Below are 22,119 nucleotides of genomic sequence, written 5' to 3' on the forward strand. Positions count from 1 at the left end.
GGAAGTCTCTCGGTGTCCCAGTCAGTTCGTCCGCCGCCGGCTGCACGAGCGTTTCAGCTTGCTCGCGTGCACAGTGTACAGACACGGAGCAGGATTCGCTGTGGGATTTATTACTCGGACCGAGACAACTCCTGGATTACCAAGTGTCTTTTTGTTCTCCGCTTTGTTGTTATTTTTTTTATATATTATTTATATTGTGTGTGTATATATATATATTTTTTTATTTTTTTATTTTTTAAATTCTTGAGAAACAACCTGCCGTGATGGCTCGGGATCCGGAGCATGTGAGCAAGCTCACTGAAAGTACTTTTAAGGTGAGTGATGCATTCAGCATTTAAGGAAATACCTGTTTTGTTTTATTTTTATTTTTTGGGAGGGGTCGCTTTTTTTTTAATGTAGTTCACTTCAGGTGTAATCAGAAATTTATAGTTCGGCGAGTCTGTTTTGTTGCTTTTCAACAGTGGCTGTAAACCACAGGTAAAGTACCATAAAATAATGAAGTGTTTCCCTTACCCTTTGTTACCTCTTGTTTCAAGGACCTGTTTTGTGAGGGGGTGGGAAAAAGAGAAACTGATCGAGCAACTGAAACTTTCTGTTGTTTACCAGGGGAAAAGAAAATTCAACAATGCCACTGCCACAGCAGGGACACTCCCTATTATTAAATAATTTCGTAAATCACAGTGAACCACAGCAGTGTTAAAGCTTCTCACAGCTCAATCAATCTGCTGTGGCTTTATCAGAACATCTGAAATCACTGGAGCAATAATTTGAGTGTAATCTTGATTTGTTGTTCCTGGCTAATCTAATCAACATTATACTTCTACCTCTCAATGGTGATAAGCAGTGAGCCTTCACTGTCTATGACCTGAAGTAGAAATAGACAACAGTTTAGAGTAAAAGTTTAAGTACGACAGTTAGGTTGAATTTCGGTGCATTTTGAAGTGCCCTCTCTGGTTTGGGGAGCAGGGAAAAAGAGACTGAACTAGTCCTACCTGTAGTTTACAGTAGTTTACTGTTTTTCCTCTCAGCTGCCCCCCACTCATGTAAAGCCATACCTGCCCCCCTTCATTGTTCTATTGAGAGTGTGCCAGGGGAATAGAGGCAGGGGGTGAGCAGTGCTTGATTATTGGGAGATTACAATAGAGGGAGGGGGAGATGGGTGGTTTGGTGAGAGTGATGAAGTTGGTGCTGCAAATAGCTGGGACTTTGTGTGGGACTTCGCTCTTTCGAGGGAGTTGCATGGCATACGTGAGGGGTCAAGTTAAAGATTGAAAGTTTTATTGTTCTCACATGGAGATATTTATAGAGCAACAGCACAAACACTTGCTCTTGTTTTCATGGATTTCTCTTCTCCACCCACTCCCACAAAAATAGCCTTATGAGGGTTTTATTGTTAATGACGAGACCTTTCAAAAAGGGGAAAACAAGTCTTAAAGTTAAAGTTGTTTGTTTGCTTTTTCTTGCTTTTATCCACAATAATAAGACTCTGCTCTTTACCCCAGAATGTAATGGAGCAGTTCAACCCAGGCCTGAGGAACCTGGTCAACCTCGGAAAGAGCTATGAGAAATCAGTCACAGGTAAACACAGTTTTCACCCTCATGAGGGACAAAAGGGCATAAGCCCGTAATGGTCCGTAACCGCTACAATGAATTTTGGTGTACCTCAGCTGTTTTTACACTGGCAGCACTTTTAAATGGTCGAAGCAGAGCTATAAATGATCCTGGAAATCGTCTGGAGCTTAACAGTGTCTTGTCTGTCTGCCCGCACAGCAATGGCTCTTGCTGGAAAGGCTTATTTTGATGCAGTGTCAAAGATCGGAGAAACTGCTATCGTATCTCCAGTCTCCAGAGAGCTCGGTGAGTATTATGCAAGTCTACTTTAAATCTACCTGCAATGTGGGAGCTCTCGAGAGGGTCTGTCTGATATCCATGCTAGAAATGTCTCTGCTGTGAGATCGAAGCTTTTAAAAGAATGTGACTCTAAACTTCCTCTTATGTTTAAATACAATTAAAGGACTAGTTGGAGATCGTGGAATAATTCTTTTATTAAAATTAATTTTAAGTTAATGTCTCTACACGAAAGTAAGAATATAGCCAGAAGCCATTAGCTTATTATAGACCTTGAAAACTAAACTAAACCAACAAAATCCACTTTGCTACCCCAAAGAACAATTCACAAATATTCTGTGTTACTAATGTGCAAAAACACCAATTTGTATCTTTACAGCAGGGTTATGTGCCTCGCTGTTGTCAACAGTTAGTTTGTGAAAGACCATTTTGAAGCCTCAGTTTGAGTATTTTTACAGTCACCATGAAAGACCTTGAAAGTGTGTACTCTTACAGTAGAAACTAGCCGGAAAATGTCTGTTTAACAGATTATAATACCTGTACCCTGAATCATACCTTGTTCAGTTGTCCCTGTTAGGGTATTCATGTAAGTCGAGGAAGTCGAACACATTTTACATGGATCCCACTTTAATCTTAAGTGTTCTGGTAGTTTAACTGCACATTTAATCCCAGAGAGGACTTGATATATGCTAAAGAAGTGCACGTCTCAGTTTTTCTACATGATACATACTATATAGGAGTAAATTGTAAGAAATAAATGAAATAAATTACAAAACATTTTCTGGTAGCTCGTTGCCCAGATTGTGCTGTAATTAACAACAATTACTGTTAATGTGTTAATTCACAAAAAATGTCCTTTTTCATTTATGCATTTTACTGTGAACACATTGTAAAACATAAGGCCCAGGGCTGATTCTGGCCGCTGCTCAAAATGATAATTTTTCAAAATAAGCATTGTGCTCTATTAAATAAGACTTAAAATTAGTAACTGAGACCTTAAACACATTAGTAAAGTGCGTAGTCATGTCATAAATCAAGTGCGAAGTAACTTCATTTTCTCATAAATCTATATACAAGCCAAGTTCTTTTTACCAACCAGACAAGTCGCCCCCTGGTGGCTAGAATGTAGGTTTAAAGTACTGTGGCAATGGATTGACTTTGCAGACTTGAAGTTTAACACTTGTGCTTTGATTAATATCAGTGTGACAGATTTATTTTTGTTAGCTTGGGAAAGGGCAAGCTAACTTCCTGTTTTCCTCTTGATTACTCTATTTGTACTAGCTGTGCAAAAAAAACCCTACACCTGTACAAGTTGACAACATTTGATAAGAAACCACTTTGTTCCCAAACATTTTACATATATTTTCCACATGGTTGAAGTTTCTCTTGAAATGATGCTAAACTCTCTCACATCCTGCCAGTATTACGTGAGCTGGACACGTATCAAAATGCTCTTTCCTGCAGTTTCAGCGTAATAGTGACACGTTCTGCTTTGCATCACCCAATATGCAAGTTAATTATACAAGCATCTGAAAATAACAACGCTTCAACCCTGGGGGTGAGGTACTTAGCAGAAATTCATTATTATGTCCTGTCTATCTCTCATTCCAACTGAAGCACTTTCTCTTTTCAGCCTCCTCTGAGGCTGCCATCGAGCACGTACAGGTTGTTTTTCATCCATCCTCTGAGTCATCTCCAATTATTCTATTAGTGCTGAAATTTGGAGCCGACCTGCTTTGTTCGGGGGTGGGGGGTCATAATTCCCCGCTATTGCAATTCATTAAGTTGCTTTTTGTATTCTGCTGCATCACTCTGTAACGCCGGGCTTTGCAGTTCGGCCTTTTTGTGAATCAGAGTGATGTGACAGGAAATCAGAGCAGGGTAGTTAAAAGATGATGCTCTGTCAGTGTGTTGTTGTTGTTTTTTTGTAAAGGACTATTGTGATGACAGTGGTTGTCTCCTGTGTTGTGATTTCTTCGCTGTTATTTCTGAACAAGTTTTCTTATTTTAAATCGAATCTGCTTTCCTTTAAGCCTTTATTAAGCTTTGATAAGATTTTAGACTAAAAATCAAAGTATTTTTAGAAGAAAATAAAAATTTCAGTGAAGGACAAAAGCAGTCGTGGTAAAACACAGAGATGAAGAATGCGTTTTAATGCTAAAGTACACTCCCAGACAAGATTCTCAGACTTTTCTTGCTCAGTTTCTTTTTCTGAATTTTGAGGATAAAACTCAGAAAAAAAGCATAGACTGAAAAAGAATAGTGCAGCCCATCTAGCTACAAAGTGGCAACGCACACAATGGAAATTTTATATTTTGACATTCTGACAAGGGCTGAAATGTTTTAATGTAATCGGAGACGTCTCATACTGCGCTGTTATGAAATGCTGCCCATGTTTGTTAAGGCGCTCTTGTCAGCGAACAATAGCAGTTTTCATTTCTTCATTTAATAATATGTTGGTGTTACGTAGCATTGTCTGAGCATACCAGAACCGCTGAAGTGAAACAGCTTTACGAACACTAAATTCTACTTTCTTTCTTTTTTGTTCTCTTTCCCGTTGTGGAAAGTCACAGATGGGAGGACTCTGAGCTTTCTAGTCAAATCTAGCCTTATAGAAACAGACCCCTTCTGGTTAACAAATGCTCAAGAATAGAGTTTGTACTACATGGTTTGTGTATTCTTCCTTTAGGTGCATTCATCTGTATGTACTCCCATCACGTTATGTGACTTCAGTCATAAAAAAAATCAATTCGACTTTGAATAAGAATGAATGCAGAAATGGCAGGTGAAGTGTTGAACTCCAGGCTCCGTGGCCATTCCTTCACCGCCTGGCGTAGACGACATGATGGTGTGAATTCTCTCACCCACTGCAGCACGTAGAGTTGCAAACGTGCTGAACAAACAGACAGACAGGCAGATAGACAGAGGAGACCGTCTACCCACCGCTGATCCTCATCCCCCTATCCCTCCATCTGCCTCTCCAAACGGTCTGAAAAAGAGGATGCGAGTGTTTAATCTTTATTTACTCTAAGCAGCACGACTCTTCAGAATGAGGCACCTGATAGATTACTCTGCACTTCTCTGCTGCAGACACCTGTAAAGATCTTTTCTCTGTAGTCATAGATTGTTTTGTTTTTTTTCTCTTCCTCCCTCAGTGAATGGCACAAAGCTCGTGCGTCACAGAGGTTAGCAGGTATTTGCTGAAAGCTACCCGAGGCTTTTACTTGGGTGCTGCTCAATTTCTCAGATTCTTGCTGTGATGGATGTGAAAGTAATAAGAAAAGATTTTTTTTTTTTTTCTTTTTGAAGAAACACTAAGTGCTCAGATGAGTGAAAGCCTTTAACCTGTGTCACTCTTCTTGCACTCCTTTAATTTCATTTAGTGGATTCATAAAAGGCAGCACTGTGGGGAATTCACTTTATCAGTAAGTTCCTTGGATAATGAGCTTTTCAGCCATGCACTCTTTTTGTCCCACATCTCCTTCCATCTGTGATCATTCAGTGCACTACTGCTACTAACTACTGCTGTCTGTCTCTGCATAGCTGGTTTGCAGACTTCTATAGCTGTCGCCTGCTTTTGCTAGTCCTAAATTACATTTCAGCGGGTCATTACAAAAATATTTCTTTTGATTGATGAATGTCATATCCAGTGGGTTTACATTTTGAAATTGCCTATGCATGAGCAAACGGCCGGACTCCACAGGGAGCTATTCCACTTTGAAAAGCGGCAGGTATCGAAAGGCTGAAAATGTTACAGGCGAATGAATAGCACGAACCGCACCCCTTCCACCTTTTCTCTGCACTGTTTGTCAAGCCTTAGTTCATTTAAAAAAAAATAATAATATTGACGTAAACTGTCTGCAATAGAAAAATGGTTATGTCAGCCAGAATGATTTTTCTTTCACTTTAGAGAGTGAGAATTCAGAGCTGGGAGTCTGCTGAGTGTGTCCTGCTGATAGCTTTTGTAGCAGGTTTCTGCTTTTGAGAGGCACCATTTCTTCTGGAGGCTGGTTAATGTTATGGTGACTAAGACTTTCTGGCACTTCAAATATCTTTTTTGTAGCTGTTTCAGAGGATGGCTTTAATCTTTAGACATGACACTCGGTAAAGCCTATGTAGTCAGTGTGCAATTAAGCGGTTTATTTTTACTAACAAGCAGAAATGATTCAGAAAAGTCAAAAATGTATCTTGTTTGAAAGAAATCCTGCCCCTCAAAAAAGAAAAAGAAAACACGTTGCAAACTTAGAACTGCAATATCCTGCAGTGTTGGACTTTAATGAGTAAAAATGTGTTTCTCCTTATCAAATGTATTTTTATGATGCACGTTTTAGCTGGAGTGATGGTTCAGCTTCTTTAAGTGTCTCAGAAAGGTATGCTGGTGAGTCAGCGTGCACTTTACCATGACCCTGGAACCTGATCAGCTTAAAAGGAGCAGTCATTTTTAAGTCATTAGTAATACCTGTGTCTTTCCTTTGGTGACATACCAACATTTTTTTTTTCTCCTGTGGAGAATCATCTGTGATGGCGTTTCTTTTTTTTGCCTGGCTTTTTCAGGTCAGCTGTGTTTTAAAAGCGCTGTTCTCAAAATAGTGGTGCTGTGATGCATTATTTACGCCCATTTTGAAAAATCAAAATCATTGCCATCATGATTGTGAAGTAATAATGGAATAACAGAAAATTATAGAAGTTGAGGTAAAACAAAAGTTTAATATCTCTTGAGAAAATGTGTTTGTTTCGTTCTGGGAGCAAAACGATTGATGTCCTCTTTTAATTCATATGCTATAACTGGGAGGAAATGGTTGGGTATAGCATGACTAAATTTGTTGTGACCACGTGCAATGAACTTGCAATCTCATTGCAAATGGCTGATGAGTTGTGATAATTAGCATAGACTGACTGAGATTGGAGCGTCCTGTCTGTCTGTGTTTAAAAATTAGACAGCACTTACTTGCAAACCTTTACCAGTCTGTGAGAGCGACTGCAGACAGTCCAAGTCAGACTGCAATTGTGTGGAGACAGGTTGCTTCATCCCAGGTAACCTGTGGAATCGCCTTGCCTTCAAAAGGGGTCCCCCAGAGGCTCTCTGGCAATTTAGCTGACACAGGTACTAGCTGTTTGTCCTCAAGTGTAGAAATGTGCAGTTCAATCAGTGGATATTATTTTTTTCCAATTTCTTCTTCTTCCCTGGAGACAAGGAGGTTGCTGTCCTATTTTTATTCTAGTGTGACTGTGCCATTAATTTACAATACAGCAGCCGGAGATCGTTAACTTAGTTTAGTTTAAAGACTGTAAATGAGAACATTGCTAACACTGTCAAGAGGTTAAAAAAAATCTACCAGCCTACACCTCAAAATCACATTTGGACTACTTTTACATAACATTTTATTTGTGTTATCTTTCTTACTCTCATACAGAGATTGGCTAAGCTGAGAAATTGAGGCTGAAAGTTCTTTACGTGTATTTGCAGACATGGTATATATCCTACTGTCTAACCATGGGCGTGATTGAACTAATGAATCATCCAAATTAAAGTCTTAAAATCTAATATCACAGTGTATGAGAAACTAAACAGCTGACATTGTGCTTGATATGAAACTTCAATTGTGTATACTGTACATATGATGATTATTTTTTATGTAATAACCTCAACTAACCTCATCTAACCTTTAGAAGTCCTTTGAAGCTGGTGTTTAATTTGATCTATTAGGAAAATTGAGACTCATTGTGCTCGGGGTATTATTGGCTCTGGTATTAATAAATGATATTCTGTACTCTATGTGACGGCAAGTCATTGCTCTTTGTCAAGTCAACTTACACTGATATTTATTGTCTACAGACAAAGTAGATATTTATTCACTGTAACTACTCAAACCATTAAACAACATTCAACCAAAAAATGTTACTGTGGGTGATTGTTATTGAATAGAAACTTACAATCAACACCCAAAATTGCCTTATGTAAATGATGATGATGACTGAAAGATTCAATCCATAATGCACTAAGCAGATAAGCACCTTCATACGTGTGAACTTTGAAGAATTTTAGGGGAATCAGACTACGAAATATTTTAAGTACACAGGAGGAAGCAGTCAAACTCAGAACTGTTCCTGCTACTTGAGATCTCAGTGTGTGTTAAAGGAAAGGAAGAGATCTGGTCAGAAAGTGTGTGTGTGTGTGTGTGTGTGTGTGTGTGTGTGTGTGTGTGTGTGTGTGTGTGTGTGTGTGTGTGTGTGTGTGTGTGTGTGTGTGTGTGTGTGTGTGTGTGTGTGTGTGTGTGTGTGTGTGAGTGAGATCATCTAGAAATCAGGCTTCCATTAAAGAAATCTCTGGCAAACCTTCAGCTGGCAGTGCCTAAAGAATCTACCTTGGTGGATTATGCCAACACCCAGCCGGCAGTGTGACGGGAAATCACGTGAAACACTAGACGTACTTCATTTAGTGTAGTCTACAGTTGCACTTTGTTCATGTAGTCATCTGGATAGATGAACTGCATATTGCGGTTCTCATTATCGTTCTCGTTATCATTGATTACAGTGACATCATTATGTTGATATTAAGGGAGTAGCTCCTCCATGGCAACCCCCAAACACAATCCTTGTCCCACCTTCATTGCGATGTTTATAACTTGGATCCTGATTCACACAGGAGGCGGCCATGATTCACTGCAGACACTGCATGCTTGCTGGAACAAGCCCAGTGATGTGTCTCAGTGATCAAACCGCGTTGCGAGACGATGGCCGATGACTGGGGACACTTCCTGAGCTAGTTGATTGCTGTGTACACTCGTTGAATGGGTGAAACATTAGTTTGATCAAACTTTCAAACAAAGAGAGTCTATGCTAGAAAAGTCAGTGCCGCTGTTTGCCATGCCAACATCACCTCATGTTCCTTATCTAACTCCACATAGGCGGGATTTTTTTTTTTTTTTCTTTTCTTTTTTGTTGGCACAGGGCATATCCGTCTCATAAAGAGTCACCTGTTGACAGTGTCTAAGGCCTTGTCTACTCTGAGATGTATCAGCAGTTATTCAATAGTGCCAGTTGTGGAGACATGGTGCTGTTTGAAGTTTAACATAATCTCAAAGAAATGTCTCTTTAGGGGTTCATTTCAGCCTTTGTTTTACAGCGCAGTTGGGTTATAGTTTTTCTTGCTTTGTTTAAGCTTCAGATCCTCCAAACAACATGTGTTTGATTAAAATCCAAAGGTCATTTAATGGTGTCGTAAGACACCTTATCTGTAATATACAGGCTAGAGTAAATTCTACATGGACTCAGCAGGTGTTGAATGAGGGGTTCGGCATTAATAATAGTGAATCACAGGTGTGAATCATGTGTGCTTTTTCCACAAGGATCTTTTCTCAAACTTGTATTAACCTGCAAAAAAAAAAAAAAAAAATGTGAACGTGGAGTTGTTCATTTGAAAAATTTGAGGGGAAGTTACACTGATATTCAGACACAGATATTCAGATGAACTGAAAAGCCCCGTTTTCTGTTAAAATTATGTAGTCAGTTACAGCTTTTTCATAATTCCATTTTTGGCACTCTAGCTATAAAGACTTTTTTTTTTTTTTTCTTTACCTGCACTTAAAAAAAAAAAAAAATGAAAAAAGTACAGACGTCATACATTGTGCTGTTTTTCTTAACTCTGATTCAGCCGTCAGTTGTTCATGTGATAGGCTCATGCACCCTCTGATGACTTTCTGTAGCATTTATCCTCACTGAGGCAGGCTTTCACACCTTGTTCACCCCAAAGGTGAAACTTGCAGGTGTACAATGGCCTCTTTGAACCCCGCCGCCTCCCCCTCCTGGCCTTTCTCAGCCTCCCCCTTCCACCCCATGTGGTCTGTTGTTGAGGCTGTGCAATCAGCTCAACATCCAGTGGCCACCCCCCACCAACCCCTGGGTCGAAACACAAAGGCAGCATTTACCAGTACGTTCTGGTGACCTTCAGAGGGCAATGTTGTTGTAGCTGGATGCTGCCTGCTGGACACAGACGTACACTTATGTATCGTTACGTTTGTTTGCTCTGAGCTGGGGAGGGGGTGTCATATAAAGAGGAATGTCAGGTGTTGGATCGAATGTATATGAGTAGGTGTTCAAAGGTGGAGTGTGCTGAACAGGGTGACTTATAGCGATTTTTTTGTTTTCGCCTAAAAATGACAAAGTGAAACTGATGCTTGTGCTTTGTACACTTTCTTCACAAGGTGTTGAAATCCATGTAGGTCATTCACTTTTGCTCTTTTCCCTCATTGACTATCACATGTTCAGAAATGAGGTAGAGGGTGGGGGGTGAGGTGTGCTGTGCATGTTTTGCCGGTTTCACCAGAGCATTTTGCCCTGTAATAAACCTCGACTCTAGATTTCACCCAATTGTGATAGAGGTAGCAGTATAAACTGCTTAGCTATGGTTGTCCCCTTCTGTTTACAGTATTGAGTCACTCCCATTGTTTCATGTCATATGCTGCTCGGTCTGTGCTTTAGCCTGTCTGTGAATGGAGACTGTTCTGTAATCGACTGCACAATACCAGAATGTTTCATAGGAGATTACTTATTGACAGCTGTTCAAATATTGAAAGACGAGAGGTCATCTGTAAAATATGGACTGTAACAAATGTATGACAGGCTCGATGGATTTATACACAAAGTTTCTGAAAAAGTAATAACTGTTGATATTATGTTTTCGGATCTGTGCCTGCTGGTTTCCAATGCTGTCTCCTACCCCTCATAAAGAAACAGGTTAAGATTCATGGTATTTAATATTCGAGGATTTGCTGCGCAAATTTTGATTAAATGATCGGCTACCTTCTTGTGTCCCTATAGTAAATGAAGTTAGAACCAGCAGTAAAAAATAAAAACAAGGTACTTTTTTGTGGGTGTAGAGCAAAATAATTCTGTCAAAGGGTGTTCTAACAATAAATCTCTGCCAGCAACTTTAAAGCTCAGTAAACCTTTTGTCAGTAAATCATTTTTAGAAATATGTACAAACCTTGTTTGGGACCAAGGATTGCATGTGGAACCCCACATGATACACAAATCAATGATTAGATGTAATTACTGAAATACTAAATCTTCTCCTGAATTTTTCCTCAGGTGTGGTTCTGATGGAGATTGCAGAAGCCCAGAAGAAGGTCCATAATGACCTGGAAGATAACGTAAGTACCTTTTTAAAGAAGAAGTCATATTTTTATAATTACTGTCAAGTCTCTCACATAGCATTTTTAAAATATGAGTATCAAAGACGGAGTCACAAAGTAAGGAAGTATTGCAGGGCAAAAACACAATATGTGCTGGCCTTATCCTGAGCAAGCTAGTAATTACATTAATTACTAGCTAGAAGTATTTATGGCCACAAATGCTTATCTCTAAATGTTAGTGAACAAATGCAGAACTTTTTTTTCTCCCTCTGTACTCTCGCTATCACAAGCCTCTACAAACTTTTGAGTTTAAAATCGTTGTAAGCAAAAGTGTCAGAACTGCCGACAAAGTAGAAAAGCCACATGATTATTTTCCGGACCTGACGCCTTAGGGCAGGGGTGTCGAGCTCCAGGCCTCGAGGGCCGGTGTCCTGCAGGTTTTTGATATCACCCTGGATCAACACACCTGAATCAAATGATTAGTTCATTACCAGGCCTCTGGAGAACTTAAAGACATGTTGAGGAGGTAATTTAGCCTTTTAAATCAGCTGTGTTGGATCAAGGACACATCTAAAACCTGCAGGACACGGACCCTCGAGGCCTGAGAAGATGCAGCAGCAGATCTCAGAGAATGACTCGGCCTCTGTGTGGAAAGGTTTTAGGAATATCACCAACTACAAGCCTAAAACCCCCCACTCCACTGATGACTTGCTCTTGGCCAACACCCTTAATGACTTTTACTGCCGTTTTGACGAGCCATCAGGCAGCCTTCACACCTCCAACGGCCCCAACAATAGAGACACTTTGGACACTCATTCCCCCACCTCTCCCCCCTCCATAGAGCCATCACTACCTTCAAACACTTCACCTACAACACCCCCCTCCTCACCCCACACAAAAGAGGATTTCACACCACCTCCTCCCACCACAACTCTTCATATTCATGAAGCAAGTGTGAGGAAGCAGTTTAAGAGTCTGAATCCTCGAAAAGCTCCCGGCCCAGACGGTGTGTCTCCTGCCACCCTCAGACACTGTGCAAACGAGCTGGCCCCAGTGTTTTCTGGCATTTTCAACTCCTCACTGCAGGCATGTCATGTGCCTGCCTGCTTCAAGTCCTCCACCATAATCCCTGTCCCCAAGAAACCTAGGATCACTGGACTGAATGACTACAGACCCGTGGCTCTGACATCTGTGGTCATGAAGTCATTTGAGCGCCTAGTTCTCTCCCATCTCAAGACCCTCACGGCCCCCCTCCTGGACCCCCTGCAGTTTGCATACAGAGCCAACAGGTCTGTAGATGACGCCATCAACATGGCCCTACACTTAATCCTGCAGCATCTGGACTCCCCAGGAACCTACGCCAGGATCCTGTTTGTGGACTTCAGCTCTGCCTTCAACACCATCCTTCCAGACCATCTCCGAGACAAGCTTTCCCAGATGAATGTGCCTGATCCCATCTGCCGGTGGATCACTGACTTCCTGACGGACAGGAAGCAGCATGTGAGGCTGGGAAAGAATGTCTCGGACTCCCGGACCATCAGCACCGGCTCCCCTCAGGGCTGTGTTCTTTCTCCTCTGCTCTTCTCCCTGTATACCAACTGCTGCACCTCCACCCACCAGTCTGTCAAGCTAATCAAGTTTGCAGATGACACCACCGTTATTGGACTCACCTCGGATGGGGATGAGTCTGCCTACAGGAGGGAGGTTGGTGTCCTGGTGCAGCCACAACAACCTGGTGCTGAATGCCCAGAAGACAGTGGAGATTAATGTGGACTTCAGGAAGCACACAGCCCCACCCCCCCCCCCACCCCCCCACCCACCACCACCACCATCCGGGCTGACACCCCCATCACCTCTGTGGACTCATTCCGCTTCCTGGGTACCACCATCACCCAGGACCTGAAGTGGGAGCCCACCATCACCTCCGTCATTAAGAAAGCCCAGCAGAGGATGTACTTCCTGAGGCAGCTGAAGAAATTCAACCTGCCAACACGGACGATGATGCAATTCTACACTGCAATCATCGAGTCCATCCTCACCTCCTCCATCACCGTGTGGTACGCTGGAGCCACTATCAGGGACAAACAGAGACTGCAGCGTGTTGTGCGCTCTGCTGAGAAGGTGATTGGCTGCAGACTCCCATCTCTGCAGGACCTGTACACCTCCAGGACACTGGGGCGTGCAGCTCGGATCTCAGCTGACCCTTCTCACCCTGGACACAGTCTGTTTGACCTGCTCCCCTCAGGCAGGAGGCTCCGGTCCATTCGCACCAGAACCTCTCGCCATAAGAACAGTTTCTTCCCCTCTGCTGTTGAACACATGAACAATAACCATATGACTGTTCCCCGCCACTATCACATGACCCTACGCTGTGTTCACTGCATCATTCCATGTTTGGCACTGATTACCACCTGCACTCATGTATATATCATGTATATATCTATCTACTTAGCACTTTTAATTCTTATTCTTATTTTTATTTTCATGTCTATTTAAGCGTAATTTATGACAGTATGTTTGCACTGAAGCACCGCAGCAATTTCCTAATGTTGTAAACCTGCTCAACATTTGGCAATAAAACCCTTTCTGATTCTGATTCTGGAGTTTGACACTTGTGCCTTAGGGTAAAATGCTTCAGATACCTTGTGACAACATATAAACGGAAGACAAGTATTCCCAAATGAAATATGTCAACAACTGAAGCCATTATCAAATATTCCAGAAGATCACTCCATGCTTACTGTACACAACGAGTGATGTGACTGAACTGAACTGTAACTTTGATGTATGTATCAACAAATTCGTGATGTTTCCTATCTGCAGTTCAAGAGATTCCACAGAGATGTTATTATCGAGCTGGAGAAGAAGACAGAGATGGATGTCAAATACATGAACGTAAGTGTCTCCATAGAGAAAACAGCGTTTTTCTGTCTCTAATCCAAACACAGTCACAGTATGAAAGATGGGCATGGCGACCCTGACATCAACAAGTATTTTTAGATATCACATTTTGAACCCTTAATTTTAGCATTTTGATCATAACCAGTAGTTTGGAACACAGGGTAGATTGCTATGTTATCAGAAATGTGTACCAGAGTTTAAGCTTGGATGGTCTAGTAGTACAAATAACCACAGTGCAAGGCATATTTGTATATAATAACTGCATTACAAATCTTCCAAAATCACCAACACAAGTCGAGAGTTCAGTGGTTCTAATGATCTGAGGAGAAGCCCAGCAGGAAGCTACTAGCGACAAGCACCTGTCAAGAGGTCTACATGTACTTAATGTGGCCACACTCTAATAGTACACAACATTAAGCTTTTATTACAATTAAAGCTTTAGTTGGAAGTTAAAAAGAACGGCTGGTATAAAAAGAATTTTATACCACATGTTGAGTTCTGTTGGAAAGATCACTTTTGGAGCTAACTAAATTGATTATTTCAGCAAATGCAGTTTTAGGCATTTCTACTTCTTCTTTTTTCCAGAAGTTTCCTCTTGCATACATCTTGTTTATGTAACTATATTTCATGGAAGCTAAGCGTCCCTAAGGGAAGCATTGATGATGGTTTAGTTCTTCTTGTTTGTGTAGTGAAATGCCTGTTTTCCTCTTGTTAAATGACTCCTGCAGGCCACCTTCAAGCGCTATCAGTCAGAGCACAAGGTGAAACAGGAATCCCTAGACCGTTCTCAGACAGACCTGAAGAAGCTCAGGAGGAAAAGCCAGGGAAAGCACTCATCCAAATATGACCTCAGAGAGAACGAGGTGAGCTTGAAACAAAACCAGCTCCAATCTTTCCTGAACATTAAAAGGCGACTGTGTGCTAATACTTTGGATGTTTTTTAAAGTATGTGGAGTTTGAATGCTGACACTCGGCTGGCTGTGAAGACTGGATGACTAGTATAACATTTATTTGACAGGGTAATGAATTGAGGCCAAGGCTTCTCGTGATAGGGATTAGTTTGCCTGTAATATTAGGGCAACTCATTGGAATGAAATTCCATGTTTGCTTTTCAGTTATTTTTTTTTTTTTTTCTTTTGTATTACATAATAGCGCCACTGATGACAGGCGTTTGAGAAAGAACACCCTTGGTGTCTTCAAATGTTTTGACTTATGTGGGATAAAAGGGCATTTTAAAAACCTTTCATGTAGTAATAAAACTATCAAAGAAGTCACCGTGGTCAAAGCTGCGTGCAGTTCACCTGTTTTTACATGGTGCACAATAGAACAATCATATGGCTTAAATGACTGTTTTCATAGAAGGTACACACACCCATTTTTTGTACAAAGGAAAGCATGCATGCAGGCACAGATTCAAACCCTGTTGAGATTAAGGTTGTATTGGATGCAGCACATCTGATTGGTCTACTAATAAGTTTCATTCATGTAAACCACAAATGTAAGCAGTGATTAAATAAATACAATTCCATTTAGAAAAACCTACAAAAACAGTCAAAATACTGTTGTTTTAAATATCCAGTTATTACTGACTGATGGACTAGTTAATTTGATTAACTTTGAATGCACTCAGGTGTGTGTGGGTGTTGTGTTGGTATATAAATACTACCCCTGCATCATTCTTATTTGCATTCTGCTCAGAAAGTTTCCATCATGTAATTATGTTTTCTTATGTCAACAACAATCATTTCTGTGGCTTTTTAACCTTCAGTCCACTCTGGAAAAAGTGGACTGATATGCTTATTGTGCGACGTAGTGTGATGCATTTATCTAAGTACGGAAACTTAAAGTGGAGTCCACAGTAGTGTCTACAGGTATAAGCTATTTACATTTAAGTATTTGAAGATCCTTTTTAATAAAATGTTCACAACCAACACCAAAAATGAAAATTATTAAAATGAATGTCAGTTCAAAGTCCACAGTAATGTAAGGAAAGTGTGTAGCTGAATTTATCATCGTTATTCAAATATGCTCACTAAGGCTTTTATTATTATTGCTAGCATAATGCTTCATAGTTGGTACTGTACAGTGCTTTTCATCTGCATTGTATAAAGACAATGCTAATGCTAAACTGGATCTACAATGACAGCATGGCTTCATAGTAAAAGTAGAAGAGTCTGGGAACTTGCATGCCTGCAGTCCAGACCTGTCACAAGTTGAAAACATTTCAATCATCATAAAATGAAAAACATGATAAAGCAGACCCAGGACTGTTGAGCAGCTATATCAGACAGCACAGAGCCTGATCAGTAACTCCTGTCTGTTTATTCTGACTTTACTGAGTTCCTGGCCTTGCTATGATGGATAGTGTCTAAAACTTGTGTATTATGAGATTCTTTAAGGAGTAAAAACAAAGAGCAAAAGAGATCTAAGTGTTCTAGGTTTGCTCTACAAATGTTGTGTTTTCCTGCTGCTAAACTCTGTATCAGTCCTCTGTTTATCTTTGCATTTGAATGGCACTGTTTAAAAGACACCCATACAATACAGCCGTGTTGTCTGGGTGGAGCTTGATAGCCTGATCCTGTTTCTCAAGCCAGGTTGAAACTGGGGCCTTTCTTTCCACAGAATGGACTTTTTCATTATCTGATAAAAATGACACCAGTGAGCTACATGCGAGACGAGTCTAACTGCCCAGCTTTCTAATAATGTGTAGGGCTTGAGTAAGGGGCCAGTAATGAGCTCAGCCCTGTCGGCCTGCTCTTCCACCTCACGTCTGGGCAATTTTAGTGGTGAAAATGGGAAATGAAGAGATTTGATTCTGTGTCTGAGAGAGAGACACACATAGAGGGAATGAGACCAGACAGTAGGGGAGGGTCTTTGACAGAGCCCTTAGAGATAGGCTGCTTTACCATCACCATGACAACCTGGGGGAAATGAAAAAGATTGGGGGAGTAGGCGTTGAATAAAAAAGGGATGGAGTGAAGGTTGGGAAGTTTATTTTAAAGGGTTCAGTGTGCCTTGTGTCAGGGTCCAGCTGCCCGTGTGTGCGGCGTGACGCGTAGACTCAGTCTCAGGCTCTCTGTGGGGAAGGGGAAGACTGATTTGGTCTCCCGCTGAGCTAAGATTGATCCAGGAGCAGCAGGAGACTCAAATAAACTTGTCCCTAAGTGCAGGGACTTTGACTACAAAGCTCATTAGGAGCGTGATTTGTGCATCTAACCTGAGCACCCAAACAGCTTTTGCTCATAGGGAGCCATCAAGAGTCAGTTTTCCCAGTCTTGGGTGTTAAAGCAACAAAAGTCCCCCCCCATCAGAAGCGTTGGCACCTGGTAGCAAAGAATTAAATAAAATAAAATAACCAGCAAGTATTTTCAATAGTCACCTTACTCATTTAAAAGAGGATTTTATTTATGTTGCAATTATGGCCTGATACAGATGTGACTGAATATATATGTGTATATATAAATGCAAAGTTTAAAAAACAAAAGGGATAATGCATGTTAAAAAATTGCAAAAATACTTAATTAAATGGACCTATATTAATACTGCAATAAATAAACTACAAAATAGAATAAATAAATGGACATCAATATTAATGATAGTAATTAAGTTAATAGCTCCACCCACATGTGGTTAAACCCTTTTGTTTGTCATAGTCTTTCTTCTGACATTTTTTGAACTGAGATAAAGATCATTTTGAACTGTGACTCATGCAAAGCTACTCTAATACAGCCAAACAAAACTATGAAGCTGAAAATTGGCTAAATAGATCCTCTTAACTATAAGCTCATCAATGCATTTAATGAACCCGATGAAGCACAGATTAAATTGTTGTTATTCACCCTATTCTGTAACCTCTTGTCCTGTGACCACCTTCTGCAGTACTTGCAGACTATCTCATCACGCCAGATGGACATGCAGAAGTTCATTGCTGACGGCTGCAGAGAGGCTTTGCTGGAAGAAAAGCGACGCTTCTGTTTCCTGGCGGACAAACACTGCATGTTCTCCGGTCAAATTAGCAACTTCTATGAGAACGTAAGCAAGGACGGAGATGAACATCCAGCACAGCCGCATCACACCTTCTATAATGGATCATTTAACTTGCTCTCATTCTCTGGTGCTTCCAGGCCAAAGAAATACTGTCGGTGAAGATCCCCACCTGGCAGGAAAAGTGCAGCGACATCACCAAGGTGCCAGACTCTGTGGTGAGCATGATAGAAGGGCTGTCCGTCGTTCCACAACAATCACCGCTGGTTGATCACTGTAACAGGGTTAGTTTGATTTTATTATTTGATTTGTAAGTGTGAAATCTGTAGATGTTAAGCATTCTTCTGTCATGTATTACCTTGTTCTATCACATATTCTCATCGTACCATGGGGGTAGTTTAGATTAAAACTGAGGATAGAGCATGCTGTAGTGCATAAGGAGAACAAAGCATTTGTAAAAGACTGGCCCTGCGGGGTTTTTATCTTCTCAAGTTGTTGTGTTGTAGTTTATCTTGTTAAAGTAATGAAATCTGTTGTATCAGATGAAAGCTGTTGTGTAAAGGAGTAAGACATGGGTGATTGTTATCAGCAGGAATTCTCAGATGTGTTGTTGCTGTTGTGTGGTGTTAAGGTCCAGTGAGGCAACAGCTGTTTAGTGCTTCGCACGGAGGAAGAACATAAACTCCATTTACTGTGTGACTGTTTGATTATAGCACTAAGGACCTGTTGAGATCTGAATAATGCCAATTCACTTTGTCATATTGATGCATCCGCTAATCAGTCTTTGTGATCTCTTCAGGTCAATGTGGACTCTGGCCCTCCTCCAGCACCACCCCTCAAAGCTCAGTTCAGCCCTCTTGCCAACATGTTTAATCAAGAGCCCACATTTCCATTTAACTCCTCTTCAGACCACAGCTCAGGTAAAGTTGGCTTATGTGAACTGCATAAATAAATATATAATCTTTATTGGTGAAGACTAAATCAACTTTGTTATCTACATGATGTGTGATTTTTATTTTTTTTCTGTCTAAAATAGGCCAGACTCGCTCATATTTCCTGTATATGTGTAAAGGAAACATTCTCATGCCAGAGCTGTCCATTAAATAGCTGCAGAAACAGCTAGCCATTCCCCCAAATTAAAAAAAACAAAACAAAACTTCGTTTACAACGGTTCAACAGAAATCTGACAAAGTCTCATTTCTAGTCTCTTCTGCCTCCAGATCAGGGCAGTATTGGAGATGGCAGCCTGTCGAGATCTACATCCCAGTCATCTGGTCTGAACGTGAGCAAGAAGTTCCGGGTTAGAACCATTTTCCCTCACACAGCAGGCAACAACGACACGCTCCTGAGCTTCGATGAAGGCGACATCATCACTCTGCTCATCCAGGACGAGAAGGACGGCTGGTTGTACGGAGAGCTGGAGAAGACGCAGCAGTGAGTCTTCATCTGCTTTTGTATTCAGGGCTGTGTTGACGGCTAAGAAAACCTGAGCTTAGTCTCCACAATCTCATTTAAAGTTACATTTTGTAATCTGGGTATCGTTCATTTTATTCACTAAATAGATTTGTTGTCTACAAATCCCAAATACCTCTAGTTGAATATTATTTTTATTTATTCCTTTATTTATTAATTTTTAGGCAATATCAAAACATTAAAGGTACAGTTTGTAAAATCTCACCATTAGATGTCAGTGAATTGCAGATTGCAGTCAACTGAATTCTGTTTTCTTGTCCCTACCAGTCAAGTGCATAATCTTAGCTACAGTGGGTGCTTTAGCGTTTTAAAAAAAATGTTAACTTGTTGGTACACCTAAGACAGGAATGATACTTCCGTTACAAAAAAGACGTAGCAGTCGTAACTCAGCTGACAGTATAAGTTTCTCTTTTGTGCTTTTGCTGCTTTGTCGTGCTATTACCACATGCCTCAAAATACAGAGTATGTCTGGTATGTTCAACACGACAGTCGTAAAGCCTGATCTTAGCTCACTCAAGTACACATGCAGAAAAATGGGTGCAAACACGCAAAAAACCCCAAAACAAACCGGGAGGCATCTTCTCATGTAGATTATACAACAACAACAACAACATTTTCCTTCCCCAAACACGAGGAAGGAAAATATTTTAGCTGGAACTTTTATAAATTCCAATGAAGCCAGACCTTTTTAGCAGCTGTGATTACGTGTCACCTCCAGAGAAGGAGGAAAAATGTTCACAGGTGCTAAATGAAAGATCTCCCTGCTTTTTATTCCCCTAGACAAACATAGCACCTGTTAGCTTTGCATCCACTTGTACAAAGGATCAGGCTTGTTTATGTACAGCAGGCTGTGTTTGCATATGTGGCTGCAGCAGCATTACCCTCCTTCTGTGTATAATTATGTTCATATTCATCCTTGCCAGATCACTTAGGGCTCATCATGCAGGATTATGGAGTGCTTTCAGTTTGCGTTTGTCCCACTTTGAAAGAATTTACACGAGCCTTATCTGCTTGTTGTGTGTGGCATTAAGCGGCCTTTTTAATTTCAAGTGATTTTAATGCAGTCAATGGCCTTTTTTTTCCCTTTTCTTTTTTTCCCCCAAGAAGAGGCCGTGTTGGGAGAAATCAGTGCTTTCTGTTTCTTAGCAACAAATCCACTGCATTGGTCTGATAAGCCATCGTTTTCTCCAGACGTGACTTGGAGACAACTTTGGAGTCTTAGTGAACAAAATCTTCTATTCTGTGTCTGATGTTAGAATTTCATTCAAGTGTTTTGTCTGCTGCGGTGATTCTCTATCGTGATGGATTCCAGATGACTGCTAAGAAATTGCATGACTCGTTATGTAATTTTATTTTGACGTTTTTCAAAGATGAAACGATGTGCTTCTGTTCCCAGGCGGGGCTGGTTTCCCTCATCTTATTGTCGAACTTACACTGAGTCGGTGGTATCAAATAGGTAAGAGGTGTCAGAGCCAAGCATTGAATCAATAACTTTTTTTTTTTTTTTTTTAAATTTCACAGCTGCTGTTGGATAACTGAAGCTTTATGTAATGTGTCTCAGTAGTAATCTAGGCACGCCGGTGCATCGTCTTAGTACGATTAGCCTGCCAGAGACTGAGGAGGAGGAGGACGAAACAGTGTTGCTGCCACCACCAGACTACAGCGACGACGCCCCCTCCCGCCCAGTCATCCTCTCAATGCCTTCGCCAGTAAACACGGTCAGTATCAGCACTCGATTAAGTAAACCACCTGTCATCAGCTGTATCAGGAGCATTTCCAGAGCGTGACCTGATATCTTTTTTTCCTCATGTTTTGATAATTCGGGTTGATATGACGTATCTTTAGGCGGCAATGCTTTGAAATAGTGCTGCAGTTAAGCAATTTGAGTTTTGTAGGTATTACCAAGAACACGTGCTCTAGAAGAAAACTGATAAACAACATGCCTTTACACTGGATGTTTTGCTGTAACACAACAAGCATGTATGGAATTTGTGCAATTTCCCAAATGATTGATTTATTATGATGATCAGGGTTGTCATTTAGGGAAGCTGTTCAGTGAGTGTGCTACTCAGCATTTTTTCTGAATCTGCTCTGTAGTTTTCCATTACATTGTAAAACAATAAGTATACTTTTTTTCTGTGTATTTCACACTGCTTATAACAATCTTTCACATTATCATTTCTGCTCTTGGCTTTGTATGGCTGCAGCTATCCTTGATACGGTCTAATTCACACATTTCTTGGTGTGAGCACAGAAGCTGCTGTTGAAACCTTTTGCTTGTGAGAGGTAGCCAATTGCAGGAAAGCTAGCCAAGGGAAGCTAAAACAGCTTTATTGAAAAATGAGCATAATGTGTCTCCTTTAAGCGCTAATATTGTTATGCTGACATGCTGGGCATTTAAAAATATTTCATTTAAATTTTATTTTGAAAAAAGACCTATACAAATGATCAAATACTCCGCAGTGGCAAAAAACAGCCCCTTGAGATCATGATCTATCCAGCAAATTCAGTAATCATTTCCAGGTGCCTTGAAAGCTAGTGCAAGACCTGCCTTTGCCATTCAAGTCCATTCAAGCAGCGTCTCACTGAGCCACCTTTTAAAAACAGGGAGGTGATGTCGATTTCCAGTCCAATAAAAGTAGTCTGTTTGCACCAATCACGCCTTCCCTCAGGGCTTTTCTTTGATGGGCCTTGTTCCATCAGATACTAACATGCTGTAAAGTTTAATATTAGGCACCAACACAAAGAACAGCTAAGAGTGACGGTTGAAAGCTTGGAG

At 40.8% G+C, this 22,119-nt stretch overlaps 1 protein-coding gene across 3 annotated transcripts in view; it reads left to right on the plus strand.

Moving 5' to 3' along the window:
* The window catches only part of baiap2l1a (BAR/IMD domain containing adaptor protein 2 like 1a), a 26,557-nt gene continuing 4,438 nt past the window's right edge, over positions 1-22,119 (plus strand). Inside the window, exons 1-12 of one of the 3 annotated variants that reach the window (XM_040023207.1) lie at positions 1-314; positions 1,503-1,578; positions 1,771-1,857; positions 10,939-11,000; positions 13,806-13,877; positions 14,612-14,746; positions 17,763-17,915; positions 18,008-18,085; positions 18,667-18,787; positions 19,088-19,301; positions 20,737-20,796; positions 20,902-21,058. In XM_040023207.1, the coding sequence (XP_039879141.1) occupies positions 264-314; positions 1,503-1,578; positions 1,771-1,857; positions 10,939-11,000; positions 13,806-13,877; positions 14,612-14,746; positions 17,763-17,915; positions 18,008-18,085; positions 18,667-18,787; positions 19,088-19,301; positions 20,737-20,796; positions 20,902-21,058 (1,266 nt within the window). In that variant the 5' untranslated portion in view covers positions 1-263. Of the gene's footprint in view, positions 315-1,502; positions 1,579-1,770; positions 1,858-10,938; positions 11,001-13,805; positions 13,878-14,611; positions 14,747-17,762; positions 17,916-18,007; positions 18,152-18,666; positions 18,788-19,087; positions 19,302-20,736; positions 20,797-20,901; positions 21,059-22,119 lie in introns of all 3 variants that reach the window. The other 2 variants (XM_040023205.1, XM_040023206.1) reach the window with 2 other exon arrangements.

The sequence above is a fragment of the Simochromis diagramma genome, unplaced genomic scaffold (genome assembly GCF_900408965.1).
Source record: "Simochromis diagramma unplaced genomic scaffold, fSimDia1.1 OVJJ01000208.1, whole genome shotgun sequence".
Lineage (NCBI taxonomy): Eukaryota > Metazoa > Chordata > Actinopteri > Cichliformes > Cichlidae > Simochromis > Simochromis diagramma.